Source organism: Canis lupus, chromosome 1 (genome assembly GCF_011100685.1).
Source record: "Canis lupus familiaris isolate Mischka breed German Shepherd chromosome 1, alternate assembly UU_Cfam_GSD_1.0, whole genome shotgun sequence".
NCBI classification, from domain to species: Eukaryota; Metazoa; Chordata; class Mammalia; order Carnivora; family Canidae; genus Canis; species Canis lupus.
This window is the reverse complement of record NC_049222.1, coordinates 99,872,526-99,894,515: the sequence shown is the minus strand read 5'-3', so window position 1 is coordinate 99,894,515 and position 21,990 is coordinate 99,872,526. Positions and strand designations below refer to the sequence as shown.

The 21,990-nt window shown below is 38.2% G+C and overlaps 1 protein-coding gene across 9 annotated transcripts in view; it reads right to left on the bottom strand.

Moving 5' to 3' along the window:
* Nucleotides 1-5,661: 5,661 nt before the first annotated feature.
* Nucleotides 5,662-21,990, bottom strand: part of ZNF484 (zinc finger protein 484) — a 36,069-nt gene continuing 19,740 nt past the window's right edge. For 3 of the 9 annotated variants that reach the window (XM_038527415.1, XM_038527416.1, XM_038527414.1), the window contains 3 exons: nt 20,438-20,579; nt 20,041-20,133; nt 5,662-8,523 (listed from right to left, as the gene is read on the bottom strand). In XM_038527415.1, coding sequence (XP_038383343.1) covers nt 6,215-8,523; nt 20,041-20,133; nt 20,438-20,579 — 2,544 coding nt within the window. In that variant the 3' untranslated portion in view covers nt 5,662-6,214. Of the gene's footprint in view, nt 8,524-9,657; nt 9,724-20,040; nt 20,134-20,437; nt 20,580-21,990 lie in introns of those variants that run through there. The other 6 variants (XM_038527418.1, XM_038527417.1, XM_038527419.1 and 3 more) reach the window with 3 other exon arrangements.

Here is a 21,990-nt window from a genome sequence, read left to right as displayed (position 1 = left end):
AGTCATACTTACATGTGTGTTTCAATGTTATTTAATTAAAAGAAAGGTTTTTGTGGGCATTTCTGTCAGTGAGTTGGCACTGCCCTCTGTTGGGTGGGGGCTCCTATCCTGGGTACTGTCCTTTCCTACCTCTACGTTACTTCTACCATGTTGGGGGTCCAGTCCTCACAAGGGAGGGAAAAGGCCTTTTCAGCCTGTACCTTGCTGCTATGGCAGTGCCATGTTTACCCATGCACAGCCCATCTCATCTCATTCACATGCTGGCCTCAGTCCGCTACAGTGTTTCAGTCCCATGCTGAAACTGTCATCTGCATTTTGGGAAATAAGGACAGCATAAAGGCCTTGAAAGTGGTGGAAGAAAAGGTAGAAGCCTTCAAATTTCATTTCCCTTGAATTGTAATATTTTTCTAAATAATAGAAAATTAGGGGATCCCTGGGTGGCTCGTTAGTTTATCACCTGCCTTTGGCCCAGGGCACGATCCTGGAGCCCTGGATCGAGTCCCGCGTCGGGCTCCTGGCATGAAGCCTGCTTCTCCCTCCTCCTGTGTCTCTGCCTCTCTCTCTCTGTCTATCATGAATAAATAAATCTTTAAAAAAAATAGAAAATTAGCTGTCTTACTCATAGAATCTGGTTGCTTTTTGCCAATATTGCTGATAAACAAATGGAGCAAAATGTTAACAGATGAATTTGGGTAAAGGGTTACTATGTAATTTTTCTGCCCTTCCTATTATCGAAACACTGTTCTATATGTTTGAAACCATTCCTAAATAAAAAGTTAAGAAAAAAAAAAAAGGCAATTATTGGGCTGGCCTATTATCCCAACTGGTTTAAGACATGGACATGAAACTTAACCAATGAACAAAATGAAATTTATTCCTTATAAAATGCTTCTATGGGAAAAGCTCTTCCAGTTTCCTCCTGATATTAATTTTATGGCATTTTAAGAAAATGATGTATCCTCATAAAAGTTATTCTCCTCCATTTTTATGATGTCTGGTAAGATATAAACTGTACACAAAGACTTTTTAAAATACAACTCGGGGCACCTGGATGGCTCAGCTGGTTAAGCATCTGCCTTCAGCACAGGTCACGATCCCAGGGTCTCTGGGATCGAGCCCTACATCAGGCTCCCTGCTTAGCGAGGAGCCTGCTTCTCCCTCTCCCTCTGCTGCTCTCTCTCAAATAAAACAAAAACTCTCTTAAAAAAATAAAGAAATAAAATACAACAACTCTGTCAAAGGAGTAACTTGTTCAAACTCAGAGAAGTGTTTATCATTTTCAGGAAATACAATTTCACTCATGCAAATACTGAAAATTGATTTCTGAATGAAGCTATTTCCACATGAAATACATTTGCAACAGAGATTTTGTAACTTCCATGTGGTTCTCCAGTAATTGCTTTTATAGGTTTCTCTCTCTAAAATGAGTTTCTGAGGAAAAATCAACTTCTGATCTGTTATTTCTCTCATATAGGAATTTGCTCTTCAAAAAGTTAACTTTTCACTTTAAGGATGATTTTTTAGTTATTGTATACATAAGTTTTCTTTCCAGCATGAATTCTCTGCTATTCTCTGTAATGATGTAATGATTTGTAAATGAAGCCCTACTCACATTTAGTAAGACAGAAAATTACTCTCTCCTATGAATTATCTGATGCATGATTAAATGTTGGGTTGAATGAGTTTTCTTACTTTTTTTTAACTCACAGAATGAAAGGTTTTAAAAATTACTTTTTAATTTAAAAATTTAGATTATAAAATTGTTTTTAAAAAGCTTTGCTATAAATATAAATGAACTGTATTATAGTAGTGGCATAAAAAGATATGTCTATTTCACACTACTCTCCCTGGTAAGGTCCTTACTGCACATGCCTTCAATTTTTACCAACCTTGGAATTCCATCTAAGTAAGATTTAGCTCTCCCATTTAACACCTAACTGTCCATCATCCATTCCCAAATCAATTCCCAGTCCCTCTTCAAATATGTGGAGGCCAGTAAAAGGAAGTCTTCCTTTCTCCTAGATGTTACTACCCTGTTGACAAAAGGTAATGTTTCTTCTTTTTTCAGCTCAATAATGTAGAACTGTATTTTTTTAAATGTGCCTGGGGAGGTGCCTAGGTGGCTCAGTTGGCTGAGTGTCTGAGTCTCTGCCTGCAACTCATGTCATGATCTCAGGGTCCTGGGATCGAGTCCTGCTCAGTGGGGAGGCTACTTCTCCCTCTCCCTCTGCTGCTCCTTCTGTTTGTGCTCTCTCTCAAAATAAATAAATAAGGGACCCCTGGTGGCTCAGTGGTTGAGCATCTGTCTTTGGCTCAGGGAGTGATTTTGCGGTCCCAGGATGGAATCCCGCATTGGGATCCCCAATGGTGCGCTCTGCCTACATCTCTGCCTCTCTTTCTCTGTGTCTCTCATGAACAAATAAATAAAATCTTAAAAAAAAAAAAAAAAAATTTTTTTTTTTTTAAAGTAAGTAACGGGATCCCTGGGTGGCGCAGCGGTTTGGCGCCTGCCTTTGGCCCAGGGCGCGATCCCGGAGACCCGGGATTGAGTCCCACATCGGGTTCCCGGTGCATGGAGCCTGCTTCTCCCTCTGCCTGTGTCTCTGCCTCTCTCTCTCTCTCTCTGTGTGACTATCATAAATAAATAAAAATTAAGAAAAAAAATTAAAAAAAAAATTAAGTAACGTGTCTGGGAATAAAAAGGTTGAGAATCACTATCTCAATAATCCTTTTAATTAATCTTTGAAATCCTTATTCTCAAACCCCTGGGCTGTTAGACCAGTTTTCATTAACTTCACTTCCTATTTACCATCCAAAGGGGGAAAAAAACATACTATTAAAAAAGAAACACAAGAGTCTCTTAGTCAATCTCTTTTTGCTAAAGTCTGGCAACTACCATAATAAAATTTGACACTACCAAAAAAAGGTAATTTCCCCTTATGTATCAAAGTTCACAAAATCTGAAACAAACAGTAAATGTCTTAACTTTTACCACCAAAAGAAATGGGAATAGTGTCACAAATCAGAACACTTTCATTTTTTAGTTTGGAAAGTTTTGGTAATTAAAACTAAAAATGGTGGAAGAAAATATTAAATATATTTAATTTTGTGATGGCACTGAGAGCTACCAAGAAGTAAGAAACTACAGGAATAAGATTAAAGATAAGACATAACCTCTGGGGATGCCTGGGTGGCTCAATGGTTGAGCATCTGCCTTCGGCTCAGGGCATGATACTGGGGTCCTGAGATCAAGTCCTGCATCGGGCTCCCTGCAGGGAGTCTGCTTCTCCCTTTGCCTCTGTCTCTAGCTCTGTCTCTCATGAATAAATAAAATCTTAAAAAAAAAAAAAAAAAGACAGACCTCTGGAATTTAGGGCTATTTATTAAAAAGAGGTGTTTGCAGGGATGCCTGGGTGACTTGGTTAAATGTCTGCTTTTGGTTCAGGCCGTGGTCCCAGGGTCCCTGGATCGAGCCCCGAGTTGGGCTCTCTGCTAAGCGGGGAATCTGCTTCTCTTTCTCCCGGTCTGCTGCTTGGCCTACTTGTACTCTCTCTGCCTCTCTCTTTCTCTCTCTCTCTGTCAAATAAATAAATATGATCTTCAAAAAAAAAAAAGTGTGCTCATTTTTAAAGCAAATACTGGGCAAGAAAGGTTAAAGTTTTTGACAAGCTTATGGGGCCTCTTAGACAAATTAAGTTCCTTCCCAGAATGAGATATCTGGCAAAGTCCACGTCTCTAGGGTATCCCCTAGAAATAAGAGTGAAAAACACCAGACAAGCCATCATGGAGACTGGAGCCCAGTTTTACACACTGTCACTACAAGACTGGAGAAAAACAAGCAGGGGTGCTCATGCTCTCACCTAGCCACCTGTTAAGAGTGAAAAGCAAATCTCTGGAAGAAGATATCAACCAGACCATCTCAGTATCTCTACAATTGTTAGTTTATAGTATCTGGTCATTGATTTAAAATCATCAGGTATAAGAGAAGATAAGCATCACTAAATCTGAAATAACTAATGGAGAAAAGTTAATGGGGATGTAAATAATAGGGTTATTTCTAGACAAGCAGAGCAAGGTAATGAAGCTGAAGAATACATAGATAATATCAAGAAATTTCCAAAAATGTGAAGAAAAAAAAAACTTACTAAACTAAGGATTTAAAAAACACTCCAAACCCCAAACAAATACATAGAAAATCATACCTAGGCATTTCAATGTGTGATTTTTGGCAGCCTAAGACATGAATTTTTTTAAAAGATTTTGTTTATTCATGAGAGACACAGAGAGAGGCAGAGACGAAGGCAGAGGGAGAAGCAGGCTGCCTGCAGGACCCCAGGATCACGACCTGAGCCAAAGGCAGATGCTCAACCACTGAGCCATCCAGGTGCCTGATAAGACTAAATTTTGAAGGAGCTAGAGAAAAGGGGGTAAAAGCACATTACCTTCAAAGGTAATTACATTGAAAGCTTATTTTCCAACAAAACAGTGAAACACAGACTTTAACAAAATATATTCAAGATACTAACAGAAAAGAACTGTGTGCTTAGGATCTTATATTGAGTAAAAATATCTTTCAAAAATGAAAGCAAAATAAAGACATCTTCCAAAGAACAAAATTTGTCACTAGGAAGCACACACTAAAAAAAAAATTGCTAACGGGTCTTCTTCAGTCAGTAGAAAAAAAAAATATTCTAGAATGAAACTTGAAGGAAAAGAAGGAATAAAAAAGTAATAAAAAGGGTAAGTATGAGGATTAATCTAGATGAATATCGACTCTGAGACAATAACCACGACATCAACTACATAAAAATCCAAATGCATAACATTAACACCATGTAACTCAAGAGGGAAATAAAGGAGCTACTTTAGTAGCTGCTCACCTCGTCCAGAGAGTGATATGGGTACTAATTTATATCAGCCTTCAATAAGTGAAGTATACGTACGGTATTAACTTCTGATGTAGTAAATCTTAAGGCAAAAAATTATCAGTATCAATAAAAATGGACATTTCATGATGATTAGGGTTCAAGTAACCAGGAAGAGTTCTAAATTTGAATGTATGTAAAAACAAAGACTCAAAATATAGAAAACTAAAAAGGAGAGACAATTTCATGAATATTCTGGAAGATAAAACACTTCTTTTAGAATCTGATGGAATAAATCTGTAAGAATAGAAAGAGGGTTCAAAACACAGTAAGATTAATTTGTAGAGTCTGAGAGGGGACAGGAAGAGTACTCTTCCAAATGTGCAATTCTGTCTTCTAAGAAGACAAACTCAAAGGCAAACAGTAGTGTCCAAAGATAATGTAGCATGTGATGACTATGTAGAGAATGTATTAACAAAATTAGAAGGAAAGAATTCTAGGTTTTGAAACCCATTTTCTTAATTTGTCTCTTTTCCAAACAGAAATCAGTAAAAATTACAGATTTCTGTGGATGAGGCTAAGACTTTTATATCTGTGACCCAAGGCTTAGTCGCATGGTCTCAGGGCCAGTTCTAAGGTAACAAATAAATAGTCTGTAGAGCTGCTGCTTACCTCATTGGTCACTTTGGGGATGGATATAAGCTGGCAGAACTTTATGCCTCTTAGGTGTGAGTTACCTGTGCCATGGCAGGGAATTATTAAGTAAGGAAACATACTGGATAACTAAAGAGGCCTGTTAATGTTCAAGTAAGCCTGTGGTTCTAATTTGCCAATCTCAAAGTCAAATAAAAAAAAATGTTTATCCGAATTTCTACACACTGATACTGTAAAAAATAAATAATAGTGACTTCCTGAAGGAAAAAAGGAGGTCCTTCCTTTGTGTCTTTTATGTCAATTTTCACAAAAACTTCTGATTTCTCTTAGTTACAGGCTTGAATTGTCTATACTTTTGCCCTCATTTCAGCATCCTTAGACAATGAAAAATTTTCTTAGCACTCTACTCATTAAGAAATTACTTTGGTCAATAGGGAATACAGCCCTGAATTTATAAAGCTTTTTATCCATAACATGAAACAAAGTCTACCAAGTCCTCTGCTGGCATATTTACTATTATTTGCAGGAGTCCAGTAATTAACTATGGCCCAAACACATTGTTTAAGCACTTTCTTCAGTGTCTTCCTCCATACATGTAATTAGACACCAGTTCTGTGATCCAGACATTCACGCTTCTGACCAGAGATATGGTGGCTTGGTCACCTCCTGCTTCATAGTGAAGCAGTAGCCTCTCACTACTTTGTATCCCCACACCATGACTGCGGCACCGAGCACTCTACTTCCCCAGAATCAGATTTCTGACATACACTGAGCTGTGGCCTCCAGTGTAAGGTTTTCCTAAAGTCATTGCCTTTATAGGGTTTCTGTCTGGCATGAATTTTCTGGTGTTTAATAAGATTTGATCTGATGGTGAAGGCTTTTCCACACTCAGCACATATAAATGGTTTCTCTCCAGTGTGAATTCGATGATGTTCATGAAGTTGTGACTTCTTAATGAAGGCCTTCCCACAGTCACTGCATTCATAGGGTTTCTCTCCAGTATGAATTCTTCGATGCCTATTTAAGTGTGATTTCTGGATAAAGGATTTCCCACATTCTGTACAAATATAGGGCTTCTCTCCTGTATGAATTCTCTGATGCATAATTAGCGTTGATTTCCTTGCAAAGGCTTTCCCACATTCGCTGCACTCATAGTGTCTCTCTCCGGTATGAGACTGCTGATGTATATGGAGACCTGACTTCCGAGTAAAGGCTTTTCCACAGTCACTACATTTATAGGGTTTCTCCCCAGTATGAATTTTCTGGTGTGTAAAGAGATTCGATCTGTCAGTGAAGGCCTTTCCACACTCTGCACATCTGTAGGGTTTCTCTCCTGTGTGAATTTGCTGATGCACATGGAGTTGTGACTTCTTTGTGAAGGATTTCCCACAGTCACTGCACTCATAGGGTTTCTCTCCAGTATGAATTCTCTCATGGGTAATAAAGTGTGACTTGTGGAAGAAGGCTTTCCCACACTCAGTACATACATAGGGCTTTTCTCCTCTGTGAATTCTCTGATGCATACTTAGTGTTGACTTCTGGATGAAGGCTTTCCCACATTCACTGCATTCATAATGTCTCTCTCCAGTGTGGCATTTCTGATGTATCCTGAGCCGTGACTTCCAGGTGAATGATTTTCCGCAATCACTGCATTTATAGGGTTTCTCTCCAGTATGAATTTTTTGGTGTTTAATTAGATTTGACCTGTCAGTAAAGGCCTTTGCACATTCAGTACATATATAAGGTCTCTCTCCAGTATGAATTTTCTGGTGTATAATGAGATTTGTCTTGTGAGTGAAGACCTTCCCACATTCTGTACATATAAAGGGATTCTCTCCTGTGTGAATTCGCTGATGCACATGGAGTTGTGACTTCTTTATAAAGGATTTTCCACAGTCACTGCACTTGTAAGGTTTCTCTCCAGTATGAATTCTCTCATGTGTAATAAAATGTGACTTCCGGATAAAGGCTTTCCCACATTCAGTACACACATACGGTTTTTCTCCTGTGTGAATTTTCTGATGCATACTCAGAGTTGATTTCCTTGTGAAGGCTTTTCCACATTCAGTACATTCAAAGTGTTTCTCTCCAGTATGGATTTTTTTATGTACATTGAGATTTGAATTCTGAGAGACATTTTCCCCACATTCGCTGTATTCATAGGGTTTTTCTCCAATATGAATTCCCTGGCATCTGAACAGATCTGACTTCTGGATAAAGGCTTTTCCATATTCACTGCATTTACAGTGATTCTCCTCAGTGTGAGTTTTCTCAGGATTTGACTTGAGGGAAAAGTCCTTTTCATATTCAGTGCATGTGCAGGGTTTCCCTCCTACAGAAGCCTTTTGAGCAACAGCAAGTTGGAGCTTCTGACTGAAGACTGTCTCACATTTGCTGCATTGATGCTGTTTCTCTTCAGTATAAATACTCTGGCATGCAAAGAGGTGTGACTTCCTGGTGAAAATTTTTACATAATCAGAAAATAAACTGAGATTCTCCCCAGTACGAATTTTTTGATGTTGAATGAGAGCTTGCTCATGACTCAGAAGTTTCTTACACTGGTTATATTCACAAGCATGTGTTTCTGTATGAGAATCCATATGAGTAAAAATATTACCACATCCAATAATCTTATCAAGATTTTCTGCTGCATTGTTTCTATAATCACATAAGCTTACAATAGGCTTCAAACTCCTTCCAAATGAGTCATAGTTCTGGAGTTTTTTTCTCGCAGGAACAAGGTATGTGTTTACATGATCAATTTTCTGAGTGCTTTTATATTCACAGTCTCTCTCATTAAATAGTGTTCCCTTGTTGATAAACGTGACATGATCTGCACTTGTGTTCTGGTTTTCCTCACATCTCCTTATCTGTTTATCATCTTGCCACAATTCTTCTAAAATGGAATATGGGTCACCGCTTGTGAAAAGATTAATTCTCTCAAACTGGATGGAAACTTCTTCAGACATTCCATGCTGTGAAGTTTCAAAACCAATATCTCCATCTAAGAAAGAAGGAAAAAATAAAATGTACAATGAACAGTTAAGAGAACACAAAAGGCAGAATACATATAGTTAATTAAGGAATAGAGAGAACTGTAAGAGACTTTATATAACAAATATATGTAAAAACATGTATGAGTAGTAATAAATTCATATATAAAATATAGCAATAAAATGAATACTTATCTCACGTTTACTAAATAAGAAGCAGTAGCATTTAGATATGCCAGGCATTGCTCTAAGTTCTATAACTAATTCATTTAATCATCACAACCCCTGCTCTTCGTATCAGTACTGTCTGTATTTTACAGATGAGGAAACTAAGCCACAGAAGAGTCAGGTATTTGCCAAATACCAAATGTTTAGAGAAGATTTAAAGTAAAGCCGCATCAGCTCTATGTATGTAGCAGAACTACATAGTAAGCTGTCAGAGGAACAAAGTAACAAACTGTGTGGCTTAAAAGAAGTATGTGGAGCTTCTGGGTTGGTGAACACATGGATATTTGGAGACAGCAGCATGCCTGGAGAGGGCATGAAAGCTGGCCCTATGCATCTTTTCCATCTGGCTCTTCCTAAGTTTTTATCCTTTTTATAATACCTGGTGATCTAAAAGAGCTCATCATTCACCTGTCAGAGATTCCTGACTATCAGTGCATCCCATGGGGAAAATGCACCACCCCTGCACAATCAGACTCTTGTGTATACACTGTGCTCTCAGCAATGCCGTCCAGCCTGGCCTAGCGGTCCGATACCTTCTGCTCATGGACCAGCTATGAAAAGGGACAGAGCCCCAAAACAAGCTAGACAAGTCGCAGACAAACAGACCTGGCCAGTAACCAGAGAGAAAAACAAAGAGTCAAAAGTTAAAAAAGAGAGAGAGAGAGACAGCAAAAGTGAAGTCTCAAGGCCTCTTGGAGATCACTCCAGGAGTCATGAAAATATATGATTAGGCTTAACCCATGGGTTTCTACTGCTGAATTCCCAACACTAATAGGGAAGAAACCTTTCAGCATCTCTGAGCAAGGCTTTCCTAGTATGGGTTTATCGGACTGTTGAAACCTCCAAGCTCACTCTTAGGTAAGGTCAGAAGAACACACAGCAGGGTCTTGGGAAAAGAGGCTCTAAACAGTGTTAACCTTAAAAATAAAACTGTGGGGATGCCTAGGTGGCTCAGCGGTTAAACCTCTGCCTTTGGCTCAGGGCATGATCCCGCGGTCCCCGGATCGAGTTCCTCATGGGGCTCCCTGCATGGAGCCTGCTTCTCTCTCTGCCTCTGTCTCTGCCTCTCTCTTTCATGAATAAATAAATAAAATCTAAAAAAAAAAAAAAAAAAAAAGTATGTGAGTCTATATTCTTGTTATCTTTATTATTCTTAATCCTTCAACCACTAATTCATCTATTTTCGCTTCCTCATCAATCACTGTGTCCTAAATATCAATTGATTCATGTAGAGTAAAGCTATTTTTTTAAAGATGTATTTATTTGAGGGGATCCCTGGGTGGCTCAGCGGTTCAGTGCCTGCCTTTGGCCCAGGGTGTGATCCTGGAGGCTCGGGATCAAGTCCCGCGTCAGGCTCCCGGCGTGGAGCCTGCTTCTCCCTCTGCCTGTGTCTCTGCTTCTATCATGAATAAATAAATAAAATCTTTTAAAAAATAATAAATAAAAATATATTTGAGAAAGAGCACACATCTGTGAGTGGCGATGGGGGAAGTAACAAAGGTGGAGGGAGAGGAACAAGCTAACTCCACACCAAGTGCAGAGCCTGAAGCAGGGCTCAATCTAATGACCCCAGATCATGTCTTCAGCTGAAATCAAGAGTCAGTTGCTGAACCAACTGAGCCACCGAGCACCCCTAGAGTAAAACTATTATAGCTTCATTCATTCTGACTTAGCCAACTGACAAAAAATGTCTATGATTCAATCCTTTGTTCTAGTTTGGGGTGCAGAGATATATGTGCTCAACAGGAGGCATGTAACAAGAGAAAGGAATAGCTGCCTGATTCAGGGCCTGAAAGTCTTCCATCAGAACCTGTCCTCTCTCTTCAGCAGTATGAAGTTTGTAACCAAATTCATGGCTGCCCCTGAACAACAGCCTCATTTATGGTGAGGTGAAGCCAAGTAATTCAGTTCTTACCAGTCAAATGGGAGTAAAAATTATGTTTGTTGTGACAAAGCCCATGTCTTAAGGATATAGGCGTGTGTCCACAACCCTCTTCTCTTCCTGCTGACTGTATTCCAGACTGTGGCACCCAGCTCTGTGGCTGGTAATGTCATAAGCACAGTTTAGAAATCTATGGCCCCCAGACTAAATCCAGGCCTCCACCCAAAAGCTAGAAATGGATTTTACATTTTTGAATGGTTAAAAAAAAAAATAAAAGAATTACATGACACATGAAAAATACATGAAATCCAAATTTCATATATTTAATAAATATATAATAAAGTTTTTATTGTTCTTTTATTTTATTACTCATTCATTGATGTAGTACCTATAGCTGTTTTGGGGCAACAACAGCAAAACCAAGTAGTAATGACAGCAATCATATGGCTCACAAAGCCTGAAATAATGACGTCCGAGCCTTTACAGAAAATGTTTGCCAACCTCTGCTCTAGGGGATGGCCGTGTAATGACTTGGAAGCTGTCATGTGATGCTGGGCCAATGTTTATGTTCACTATGTTTATGTTCACTATTTCTTGGGGTCTCTTGGTGATAGGAGCTTGGCTTTCTCCAATACACTATTCTTGCCCAGAATAAGATCATTAATATTCCAAATTCTGGAAGAGCATATAAGACATAGTAACTTCTCAGTAAATATTTATATAAAAAATAGATACTATTATCTTATTCTACTAGAGTTCTTGAATATAGACACAGTCTAACCTCATATGCATTTTCTTCTGCCTCCAGGGCCCTGTCATGTCCCAGGACATATTCTTTAGATGCTATTTTATATTTTTACTCACACACATTAATGGCTTTTATTAATCCTAAGAACATCTAATAATGGAATCCTGAACATGGATTTTGATCTTTGGCAATCTTTCATATTCTTTAGCTTACAAACCTATTATTATTTTTTTTTACAAACCTATTATTACATCTGACAACATTTACATTACTATCAACAATGTTCAGTGTAAAAATTTATTTACGTACTAAAAAGTTTAATTATTCCTGTTACCACTGATTCAACTGCTATTTCAGTAAAATAAAGCATCATAATTTCAGGTCAATAAAATGTGAATATGCAAACTATCTTCCCACTTGTCACTAAAGTCTCTTTTATTGCTAAATCTAAACATATACAGTTGACCCTTAAACAACACAGGTTTGTACTGCATGGGTCCACTTATGCATGGATTTTTTTCAAAAAACACAGTAAAGTACTATAAATTTATTTTCCTTATGATTTTCTAATTACATTTTCTTTTCTCTAGCTTAATTTGTTGTAAGAATACTGCATGTAATACATCTAACATGCAAAATATGTGTTAAATGACTGTTTATGTTACCAATAAGGCTGCTGGTTAACAGAAGACTATTAGTAGCTAGGTTTTGGGGCAAAGTTACATGTGGATTCATAACTATATGAAGGGTCATATAGCCTCACGCTGTCCATGGATCAACTATATTTTTTTCCCCATTCAGCTATTTTTTCTGATCCTCTGTTCCTATTCAAAATTCATTACTCTTTCACAGATCATCTGGGGTCCTTCTTTTCTTTAACTCAAAAACAAAGACCAGATATTCTGAGCCACTCATATTCATACTTAACTGGCACATATGTGCACTGTAACCAACGCTTAATGCACAATGGCTGACATTTTAAACATTTCATGCAGTTATTTTTCCTTTCCTAATATAATTATTGGCCCTTAGAATTGTTCCTAGCAGAAAAAATTTTTACATTGCTCACAAAGAGAAAAATAACCTTCTCAGCTCATCACATAAATTCAAGAATTTAATTTTGTTAAATAATTCTCTACAGAAACATTTAAATGAAAAACGGGGAGAAGATTCAGTTATCACATAATTTAATGTAGTTTTGTCTGTTTCTGTGGACTGCTGAATTAGAAAAGGAAAAAGCCATGTATGCTGTACTGGTCATGTACACACTCAAGGGGAAGTGAAGACTAAACAAAAGAATAAGTATCTGAATAGGCAGACAGATTGCAAAACAAATAGATGCAGGGGGATCATTAAAAAACATTAGAACAGGGCAGCCTGGATGGCTCGGTGGTTTAGCACTGCCTTCAGCCCAAGGCATGATCGTGGAGACCCTGGGTAGAGTCCCACGTCAGGCTCCCTGCATGGAGCCTGCTTCTCCCTCTGCCTGTGTCTCTGCCTCCCAATCTCTTTCCCTCTCTCTTATGAATAAAATCTTAAAAAAAAAAAAATTAGAACAAAGTAAACATAATCATGGGCACTAAACACAGACAATATGAATTGCAAATATGAGGCAATATGAATTGCAAACTACTTTCTTTAGTTTACAAACCCACTGAGAGAAATATTTTTCAGGTGTTATATAATAGGCAGTACATTTAGTGTGGCTCCATATAGCTATGACAGGATAAACACGGTGTTTTTGTTTTATTTATTTATTTATTTATTTATTTATTTATTTATTTATTTATTTAGAAAGCGTGAGTACAAGCGGGGAGGGGGCAGAGGGGAAGGGACAGGTACGAGGAGACTTGGTGCTGAGCATGGAGACTGATGTGGGGCTCAATCATGACCTGTGCCAAAATCAACAGTCAGAAGCTCAGCCAACTGAGCCACCTAGGCACTCCAAACATGGTGTTTTAAGCAGTGAAATCTATTAGTAGCACCTAAGATAAACTAGTGAAAAAAGCAGGGTGGGGAGGATTAGCCCATCCAAATAGGGTTAGAATAACCTAAAAGCATGAGAAAATATAGACATGGTTTTGAGTAATATCACAGGAAAGTAAGAGGAAGAGGGCATCCAAATTATATTTTTTAGAAGATAAACGTTACTATAAAGGGCAGAAAGAATTATTTGAGAAGATGAGCCATAGGGAAAATAAAAAACTGCCAAGAGAACCTGACAAAATTTTGAAAAGAGAGTGCTCTGCTTTTAGCATGCTGTACTATACCTGCTCTTCCTTCACATAACTGGCCACCTGAGGGGCCCTTATATGCAAAAGCTATCACTCATTACCCTGAGTATTCTATACAAGGGCCAATGGCTGATTGAGACACACACCAATGGTGACACCGTATTTGTTTCCCTGAGCTAAGCCTAATGCTGGTCACAAGTTATGTGGGAACTGAGACACTTAATTCAATCTGAGACACACATCTGTCCCTAAATGCTAATAACTTTCAAGTGGGATGGTTATATATATGATAGAGGCTTATAGGACTTATGAAATGCAGCATAAAGCAGTTCAGCTCAAAGTATGTAGTCATCAGCAGGCAGGGGAGCCTGATATTAAGAGAAGAAAAAGACTCCTGTGGTGGTAGGGACCGTCTAGACATCCTACTCACTGAACCATCTGTTAAGTCATCTGTAGAGGAAGAATGGACCCCCACTCCAATTTGGTTCAGATGTCAAGAGTGATTATGCAACACACACACCAATAAGGTATGAAACCATTTGTTACTTAGTAACGAAATTTTTTTTTTTTTTTTTTTTTTTTTTAGTAATGAAACTTTCAAGGGAGAGCTCCCAAGCAGGCTCAAAGTAGATTGAGAGAGAGGAAAAGGACTGGGTTTTTTAATGGTGTTTGCAGAGTGAGGCCAGGCTGACTGCTCCTATGCAGCTTCCCATCAGCACCAAGGGAGGGAGCACTTGGGCTTTCTTATTGGTTTGCCTAGATGTGAGACTGAAGGATGAGACTTAGAGGATGTCAGCAGTCAAACATGGAAAATGAACTCAGATGTGACACCTAAAGCAAAGCTACAAAACCCAAATCGGGGCATCCCAGGTGTCTCAGCAGTTTAGCACCGCCTTCAGCCCAGGGCGTGATCCTGGAGACCCAGGATCAAGTCCCACGTCAGGCTCCCTGCATGAAGCCTGCTTCTCCCTCTGCCTCTCTTTCTCTCTCTCTCTCTAATAATAAATAAAATCTTAAAAAAAAAATCAACAAGTAGAACCAAAGCTAAAAAGCTTCTGCAACAGTAAAAGAAATAGACAACAAAATGAAAATACATGGAATGGGAGAAGATATTTACAAACCATATACCTGATAAGAGGTTAATATCCAAAATATATCTTAAAAACTCACACCTCAAGAGCAAAAAATCAAATAACCCAATTAAAAAATGGGCAAAGGACAAGAATTCTCTATCCAGCAAGGCTATTGTTGAAAATAGAAAGAGGACTAAAGAGGTTCCTAGACAAACAAAAACTGAAGGAGTTCATAACCACTAAACCAGTTGTGCAAGAAATATTAAAGGAGACTCTCAGAACACCTGGGTGGCTCATTAAGCGTCTGCCTTTAGCTCAGGGTGTAATCCTGGAGTCCTGGGATTGAGTCCCGCATTGGGCTCCCTGAATGGAGCCTGACTTCTCCCTCTGCCTCTGTCTCTGCCTCTGCATCTCTCCTGAATAGATAAATAAAATCTTTAAAAAAAAAAAAAAAAAAAAACACTCTCAGTGGAAAGAAGAGGCCAAAAGTGACAAAGACTAGGAAGGAACATAGAAAATCTCCAGAAATAACAACAAAACAAATAATAAAATGCCACTAAATACATATATATCAATAATCACTCTGAATGTAAATGGAATAAACTCTCCAATCAAAAGATACAGGGTGTCATAATGGATAAAAAGCAAGACCCATCTATATGTTGCCTATGAGAGACTCATTTTAGACCTAAAGACACCTGCAGATTGAGAGTGAGGGGATGGAGAACCATTAACCATGTGAATAAATGTCTAAAGAAAGCCAGAGTAGCAGTACTTAAAGCAGACAAACTAGATTTTAAACCAAAGACTAGGGGCACCCAGGTGGCTCAATCAGTTAAGTGTCCAACTCCTGATTTCAGCTCAAGTCATGATCTCAGGGTTGTAAGACTGAGTCCTTCATTTGGCTCATGTGCTGGGCATGGAGCCTGCTTGGGATTCCTCTCACCTTCTGTCCACTAAAAACGTAAAATAAAATACAAACCAAAGACAATAACAAGAGATGAAGAAGAAGAATACCATATCATAATTAAGGGGTCTATCCATCACAAGATCATGTAATACTTATGCCCCCAACCTGGGAGAATACCCTTGGCACCTGAGTGGCTCCAGTCGTTAAGCATCTGCCTTGGGGTCGGGTAGTGATCTCAGGTCCTGGGATGGAGTCCCACATCAGGCTCCCTGTTCAGCAGGGAGTCTGCTTCTCCCTCTCCCTCTGCCCTTTCACTTCCCTCCACTAGTGCTCGCTCTCTCTTGCACTCTCTCTCTCTCTCAAATAAAGAAAAAAATAAAATCTAAAAAGAAAGAAAGAAAGAAGAAAGAGAGAGAGAGAGAGAGAGAGAAAGAAAGAAAGAAAGAAAGAAAGAAAGAAAGAAAGAAAGAAAGAAAAAAGAAAGAAAGAAAGAAAGAAGAAATAGGTGATGGGGATTAAGGAGTGCTCTTGTGGTGAGCACTGGGTGCTAAATAAATGTTGACTATATTGTACTGCTGAAGTAATATGACACTGTAGGTTAACTACTGGAATTTAAATAAACACTGAAAAAATATAAATAAATATCATCTAAATCAGAAAATAAATGGGTGAAGGACCTGAGTGGATATTTCTCCAAAGAAGATATGTAAAAAGGCTGACTGGTACATGAAAAGATGCTCAATCACCATTAGGGGAATGTGAATTAAAACTACAAGAGGGGATCCCTGGGTGGCTCAGCGGTTTGGCGCCTGTCTTTGGCCCAGGACGCGATCCTGGAGTCCCGGGATCGAGTCCCACGTCGGGCTCCCAGCATGCAGCCTGCTTCTCCCTCCTCCTGTGTCTCTGCCTCTCTCTCTCTCATAAAAAAAAAATAAATAAATATTAAAAAAAAATACTACTATGAGAGGGCAGCCCCAGTGGCGCAATGGTTTAGTGCCGCCTGCGCCGCCTGCAGCGTGATCCTGGAGACCCTGGATCGAATCCCACATCAGGCTCTCTGTATGATGCCTGCTTCTCCCTCTGCCTGTGTCTCTGCCTCTCTGTCTAAATAAATAAATAAATAAGTAAATAAGTAAATAAGTAAATAAATATCTTAAAAAAAAAATTGGGATCCCTGGGTGGCGCAGCGGTTTGGCGCCTGCCTTTGGCCCAGGGCGCGATCCTGGAGACCCGGGATCGAATCCCACATCGGGCTCCCGGTGTATGGAGCCTGCTTCTCCCTCTGTCTGTGTCTCTGCCTCTCTCTCTCTCTCACTGTGTGCTTATCATAAATAAAATAAAATTAAAAAAAAAAAAAAAAAAAAAAAAAAAAAAAAAACTACTATGAGAGGTGGGGTGCCTGAGTGGCTCAGTGGTTGAGCGTCTGCCTTGGGCTCAGGGTGTGATCCAGGGATCTGGGATGGAGTCCCACAGCAGGCTCCTTGCAGGAACCCTGCTTCTCCCTCTGCCTATGTCTCTGCCTCTCTCTGTGTCTCTCATGAATAAATAAATTTTAAAAATCTTAAAAAAAAAATACAATGAGAGGGGCGCCTAGGTGGCTCAGTGGTTGAGGGTCTGCCTTTGGCTCAGGGCTTGATCCCAGACTCCCAGGATCAAGTCCCACATTAGGCTCCCTGCACAGAGCCTGCTTCTCCCTCTGCCTGTGTCTCTGCCTCTCTGTGTCTCTCATGAATAAATAAAATCTTAAAAAAAAAAAAACTACAATGAGATACCACCTCATGCCTGTTAGAAATTTCCATCTTCAAAAAGACAAAAAGATAAATAAATTTAAAAAAAAAGACAAAAGATAACAAATGCTGGCATGGATATGTAGAAAAGGGAATTCTTATGTACCATTGGTGGGATTGTAAACTGGAGTAGCCACTATATATAGAGGATCATCAATAATTAAAAATAGAACTACTATATGATCTAGCAATTCCACTTCTGGGAATATATCCAAAGGAAAAAAAATGCTAATTTGAAAAGATATTTGCAACCCCACATTCACTATAGATATATTTGTAATAGTCAAGACATGGTAACTTAAGTGTCCATCAATGAACGAATGAATAGATAAAGTTGTAATGTATATATACAATGGAATATTATTCAGCCATAAAAAAATAAGGAAATCCTACCATTTGCAACAACGTGGGTGGATCCTGAAAACATTATGCTAAGTGAGATTAAGTCAGCGAAAGACAAATACTACATAGTCTCACTTACATGTGTAATCTAAAAAAAAAAACAAAAAACAAATTGGGCAGCCCGGGTGGCTCAGCAGTTTGGTACCACCTTCAGTCCAGGGCATAATCCTGGAGACCTGGGACTGAGTCCCATATCAGGCTCCCTGCGTGGAGCCTGCTTCTCCCTCTGCCTGTGTCTCTGCGTCTTTCTGTGTCTCTCATGAATAAATAAATAAAATCTTAAAAAAATAAATAAATAAAAATTAATAATAAAAAACTCAAATTCATAAAAAAGGAGATCAGACTTGTGGTTACCAGAGGCAGAGGGCCTCGGAGAGAAAGTGGAGGGAGGTGGTCAAAGGTACAAGCCCCCAGCTATAAGTGCTAGGGATATTATGCACAGCACAGTGACTAGAGCTAACATTGCTGTACAGCATATAGAAAAGCTGTTAAGAGTAGATCCTAAATTCTCATCAAAAAGAAAAAACAATTTCCCCCTTTTTTCTTTTTTTTTAATTGTATCTGTATGAGAAGATGGATTTATCTGAGCCTATGGTGGTAATCATTTCATAATATATGCAAATCAAATCATGTAGTATGCCTTAAATTTATACAGTGATATTTATCAGTTATTTCTCAATAAAACTGGAAAGAGTAATAAAGTCAGAATCTATTACTAGATACATGATGAGATTTTCAAAATATTTTACTAGAGAAACACAAAGTAGTAATTTAGAAATTATAATCTATTGGATTGGCCAAATTATTAGAAATTATTAGAAACAGAGGCAGGGATACAGAAAAACTGATATTCTTGTATTGTATTATAGAAGGACATATCTAATCTAGAAAATAATGTGGTCATACTCCATCAAATAAAATATTATAACCCAATTATAGGCAATCCTATTACTCTTTCCAAAGAAATTCTCATCCCCAAAGAATAGTTCATGAAGAAATTTATTACAATACTAATTGTAATAGTGGGAAGCTGGGCAAGTAAAATGTGATATATATCCAAAGTATGGAAGGATATGCATCAGTTAGGAGCAATGAATTTTTCTAAAAAACACTTTGCAACATGAATCAATTTGGTGCTAAGAGGAAAAAAATAAACTGAGTAGGACATACAGCATAGTACCATTTCTACAAATTAAAAAGTATCAACAATTTAAATTTTACAAATACCCTACAAATTCAAGGATAGATAGCAAGCATATCAACTACATGAGAGCAGTTACCTCTAAGGATAACAACAAACATGAGGAGTGAGAGTTAAAAGGGAAAAACAAAAAAACAAAATGGGGGGTTAAATACATTATGATAAAATTAAATAAAAACTAAGGAATACAATCAACTCAATTTCCTGTTAACAAAGTACAACTTTTTGTAAAATGTCAAAGTAAATTAGTTAGAAAGATCAACTCAGTGTTGTATTACACTAGCCAAAAAAAAAGAAAATGTCAGAACACATAACTACTAGTGTCCTATTTAGCAAAAAGCTGCCTCCTACATGTAGTAATGGTACCCTCAAAGTTGACAGAGGAGAGGCATGGGAGATAATAAAGGAAGGCTATCTCTAAATGGCAATTCTGAAACACTCAGGGAAAGAGAGAAAATGAAAAACAACTTACAAGAATATGTCCCACAGTAATTTTTTAAAATGGTGAAACATGGGGATCCCTGGGTGGCGCAGCGGTTTGGCGCCTGCCTTTGGCCCAGGGCACGATCCGGGAGACCCTGGATCGAATCCCACGTCAGGCTCCCGGTGCATGGAGCCTGCTTCTCCCTCTGCCTGTGTCTCTGCCTCTCTCTCTCTCTCTGTGTGACTATCATAAATAAATAAATAAAAATTAAAAAGAAAAAATAAAATAAAAAATAAAATAAAATGGTGAAACAATTAGTTTCTGAATGTGTAAGAAAAGGATTGAAGACCTTGATATGATGAAAGTAAAAAGAATAAAAATGCTAGAGAAAGGGAGAAGAAGCATAAAGCAGGATCCTAGATCCAAAGTACCAGTAATTACAGCACATTCCCTCCTACAAAGATAAAGACACTAATCCAGGAAGAGGCCTTGTGTGGGGAGGGCCTTCAGATGTCCAGGGGAGTAGACCAACTAGTTACCAAAGCAGCACATCAACAGTGCTTCACAGCTGAAGCCTCTGCCAGTCCAGGGGAGGTTCACTCACACTGCTTCCCCCTCTCCTGGTTTTTTCCTACTCACCATGATGACTGTGACTGCAGATGTCACCAGCCAGCATACGTAGCACCTCTTGCTCCAAGTTGAAAATGACTTCTGGTTTGGGAACTTGACACCCTATTAACAGGAAATGGTAGAAGACTTGGTTTCAGAGGCCATTCAGTGAGACATTCATTTACTTTTCAGAAAAGTTCATGCAGAACAAAGGTATATTTCATAATACCCCAAAGGGATAATTTTTTTCCCAAAGGGATAATTAATAACATAGGACAAAATGACAAAACTATTACACATTTCAGATGTCCTGCAGTCTTTAGAACTCCCACATACCTCAGAAATCCCAAATAATTAAAAAAAATTCCACTGAGAATGAAAATATACTCAAACAGCCCAGCCTTATTCCCAGTGGAGCTGTGCTTACCCACTGAGATCAAGTTGAAATAGTTTTCCAGCATTACATCCCTGTATAGGCTTTTCTGAGCAAGGTCCAATTGTTGCCATTCCTCCCTGCTGAAGTCTACTGTTACATCCTTGAATGACACTGATCCCTGAAAAACACATTCCTATTCAATGTGAAGGATGAGGATTGAAGAATGGAAATAAGATATTTAGGAACTTACTTTTAATGATTTTTAACATATTACAACAAATAAGGTCCTCACTAAACACATATTATTATTTTGAAGGAAAAAATAAATCATTAAAAATATGCCATTCTTTCTGTGGTACTGATGATATTCTGGGTAGTTTTGGTCTTGTTTTCACTGGTGTGCTGGTTTCAAAGAAATAAGCTGTGAAAATTCATAACTGTAAATCTATGATTTGTGCATTTTCTAGGCCATGTCATTAACACTTTGTGTGAACAATAAAATATATTCTGCCATTCATTTTGAATAAGTCCATTCTTTCTTTAAAAAAGATTTTAGGGCAGCCCTGGTGGCACAGCGGTACGCCGCCTGCAGCCCAGGGTGTGATCCTGGAGACCCGGGATCGAGTCCCACATCAGGCTCTCTGTATGGTGCCTGCTTCTCCCTCTGCCTGTGTCTCTGCCTCTCTCTCTCTCTCTGTCTCTACGAATAAATAAATAATCTTTTAAAAAATAAATAAATAAAATAAAATAAAAAAGATTTTAAAAAAGGTTTTTTCTCCCAAAACAGTGTGGTACTAGCATAAAGAGAAACATATACATCAATGGAATGTAACTGAGAATCCACATGTAAACCCTCATATTCATAGTCAATTGATGTTTAACAAGGGTGTCAGAACAATTTAAAATTAAAAAAAAAAAAGTTTTTAACAAACAGTGCTGGGACAAGTGGATATCCACAGGTAAAAGGATGAAGTTGGACCACTACTTCATATCATAAAAAAATTAGCTTAGGGCTCAGCCATCTGGGTGGCTCAGTCAGTTAAGTATCTGCCTTCGGCTCAGGTCATGTCCTGCTTTCTGCTCAGTGGGGAACCTGTTGCTCCCTCTCCTCCCGGCTTGTGCTCTGTCACTATCTTTGACTTTGGCTCTCATATAAATAAGTAAAATCTTAAAAAAAAATTAGCTCAAAGTGGATCAAAGGCCTAAATGTTCTCATCTTTAGCCAAATTTTTTTTTCTTTAGCCAAATTTACAATTAAATAAAAGAGTAAATCTTTTTGACACTGGATTTGACAATAACTCCTTAGACATAAAAATCAAAAGCACAAGCAAAGAAAAAAAAAATAAACTGGACTTCATTAAAATTAAAACCTTTAAAAAAAATTAAAACCTTTGTGCTTAAAAAGACTATCATGAAAAGAGTGAAAGGACAACCCAAAAACTGGGATATGAGTTTTATAAATTATATGTCCAAAAGGGACTTGTATCTAGACTATATAAAGAACTCTTATAACTCAATAAAAAATAAATAATCCAATTAAAATGGGTAAAGGATCTGAATATACATTTCTTCAAAGATATGCAAATGGCCAAAATGCACATGGA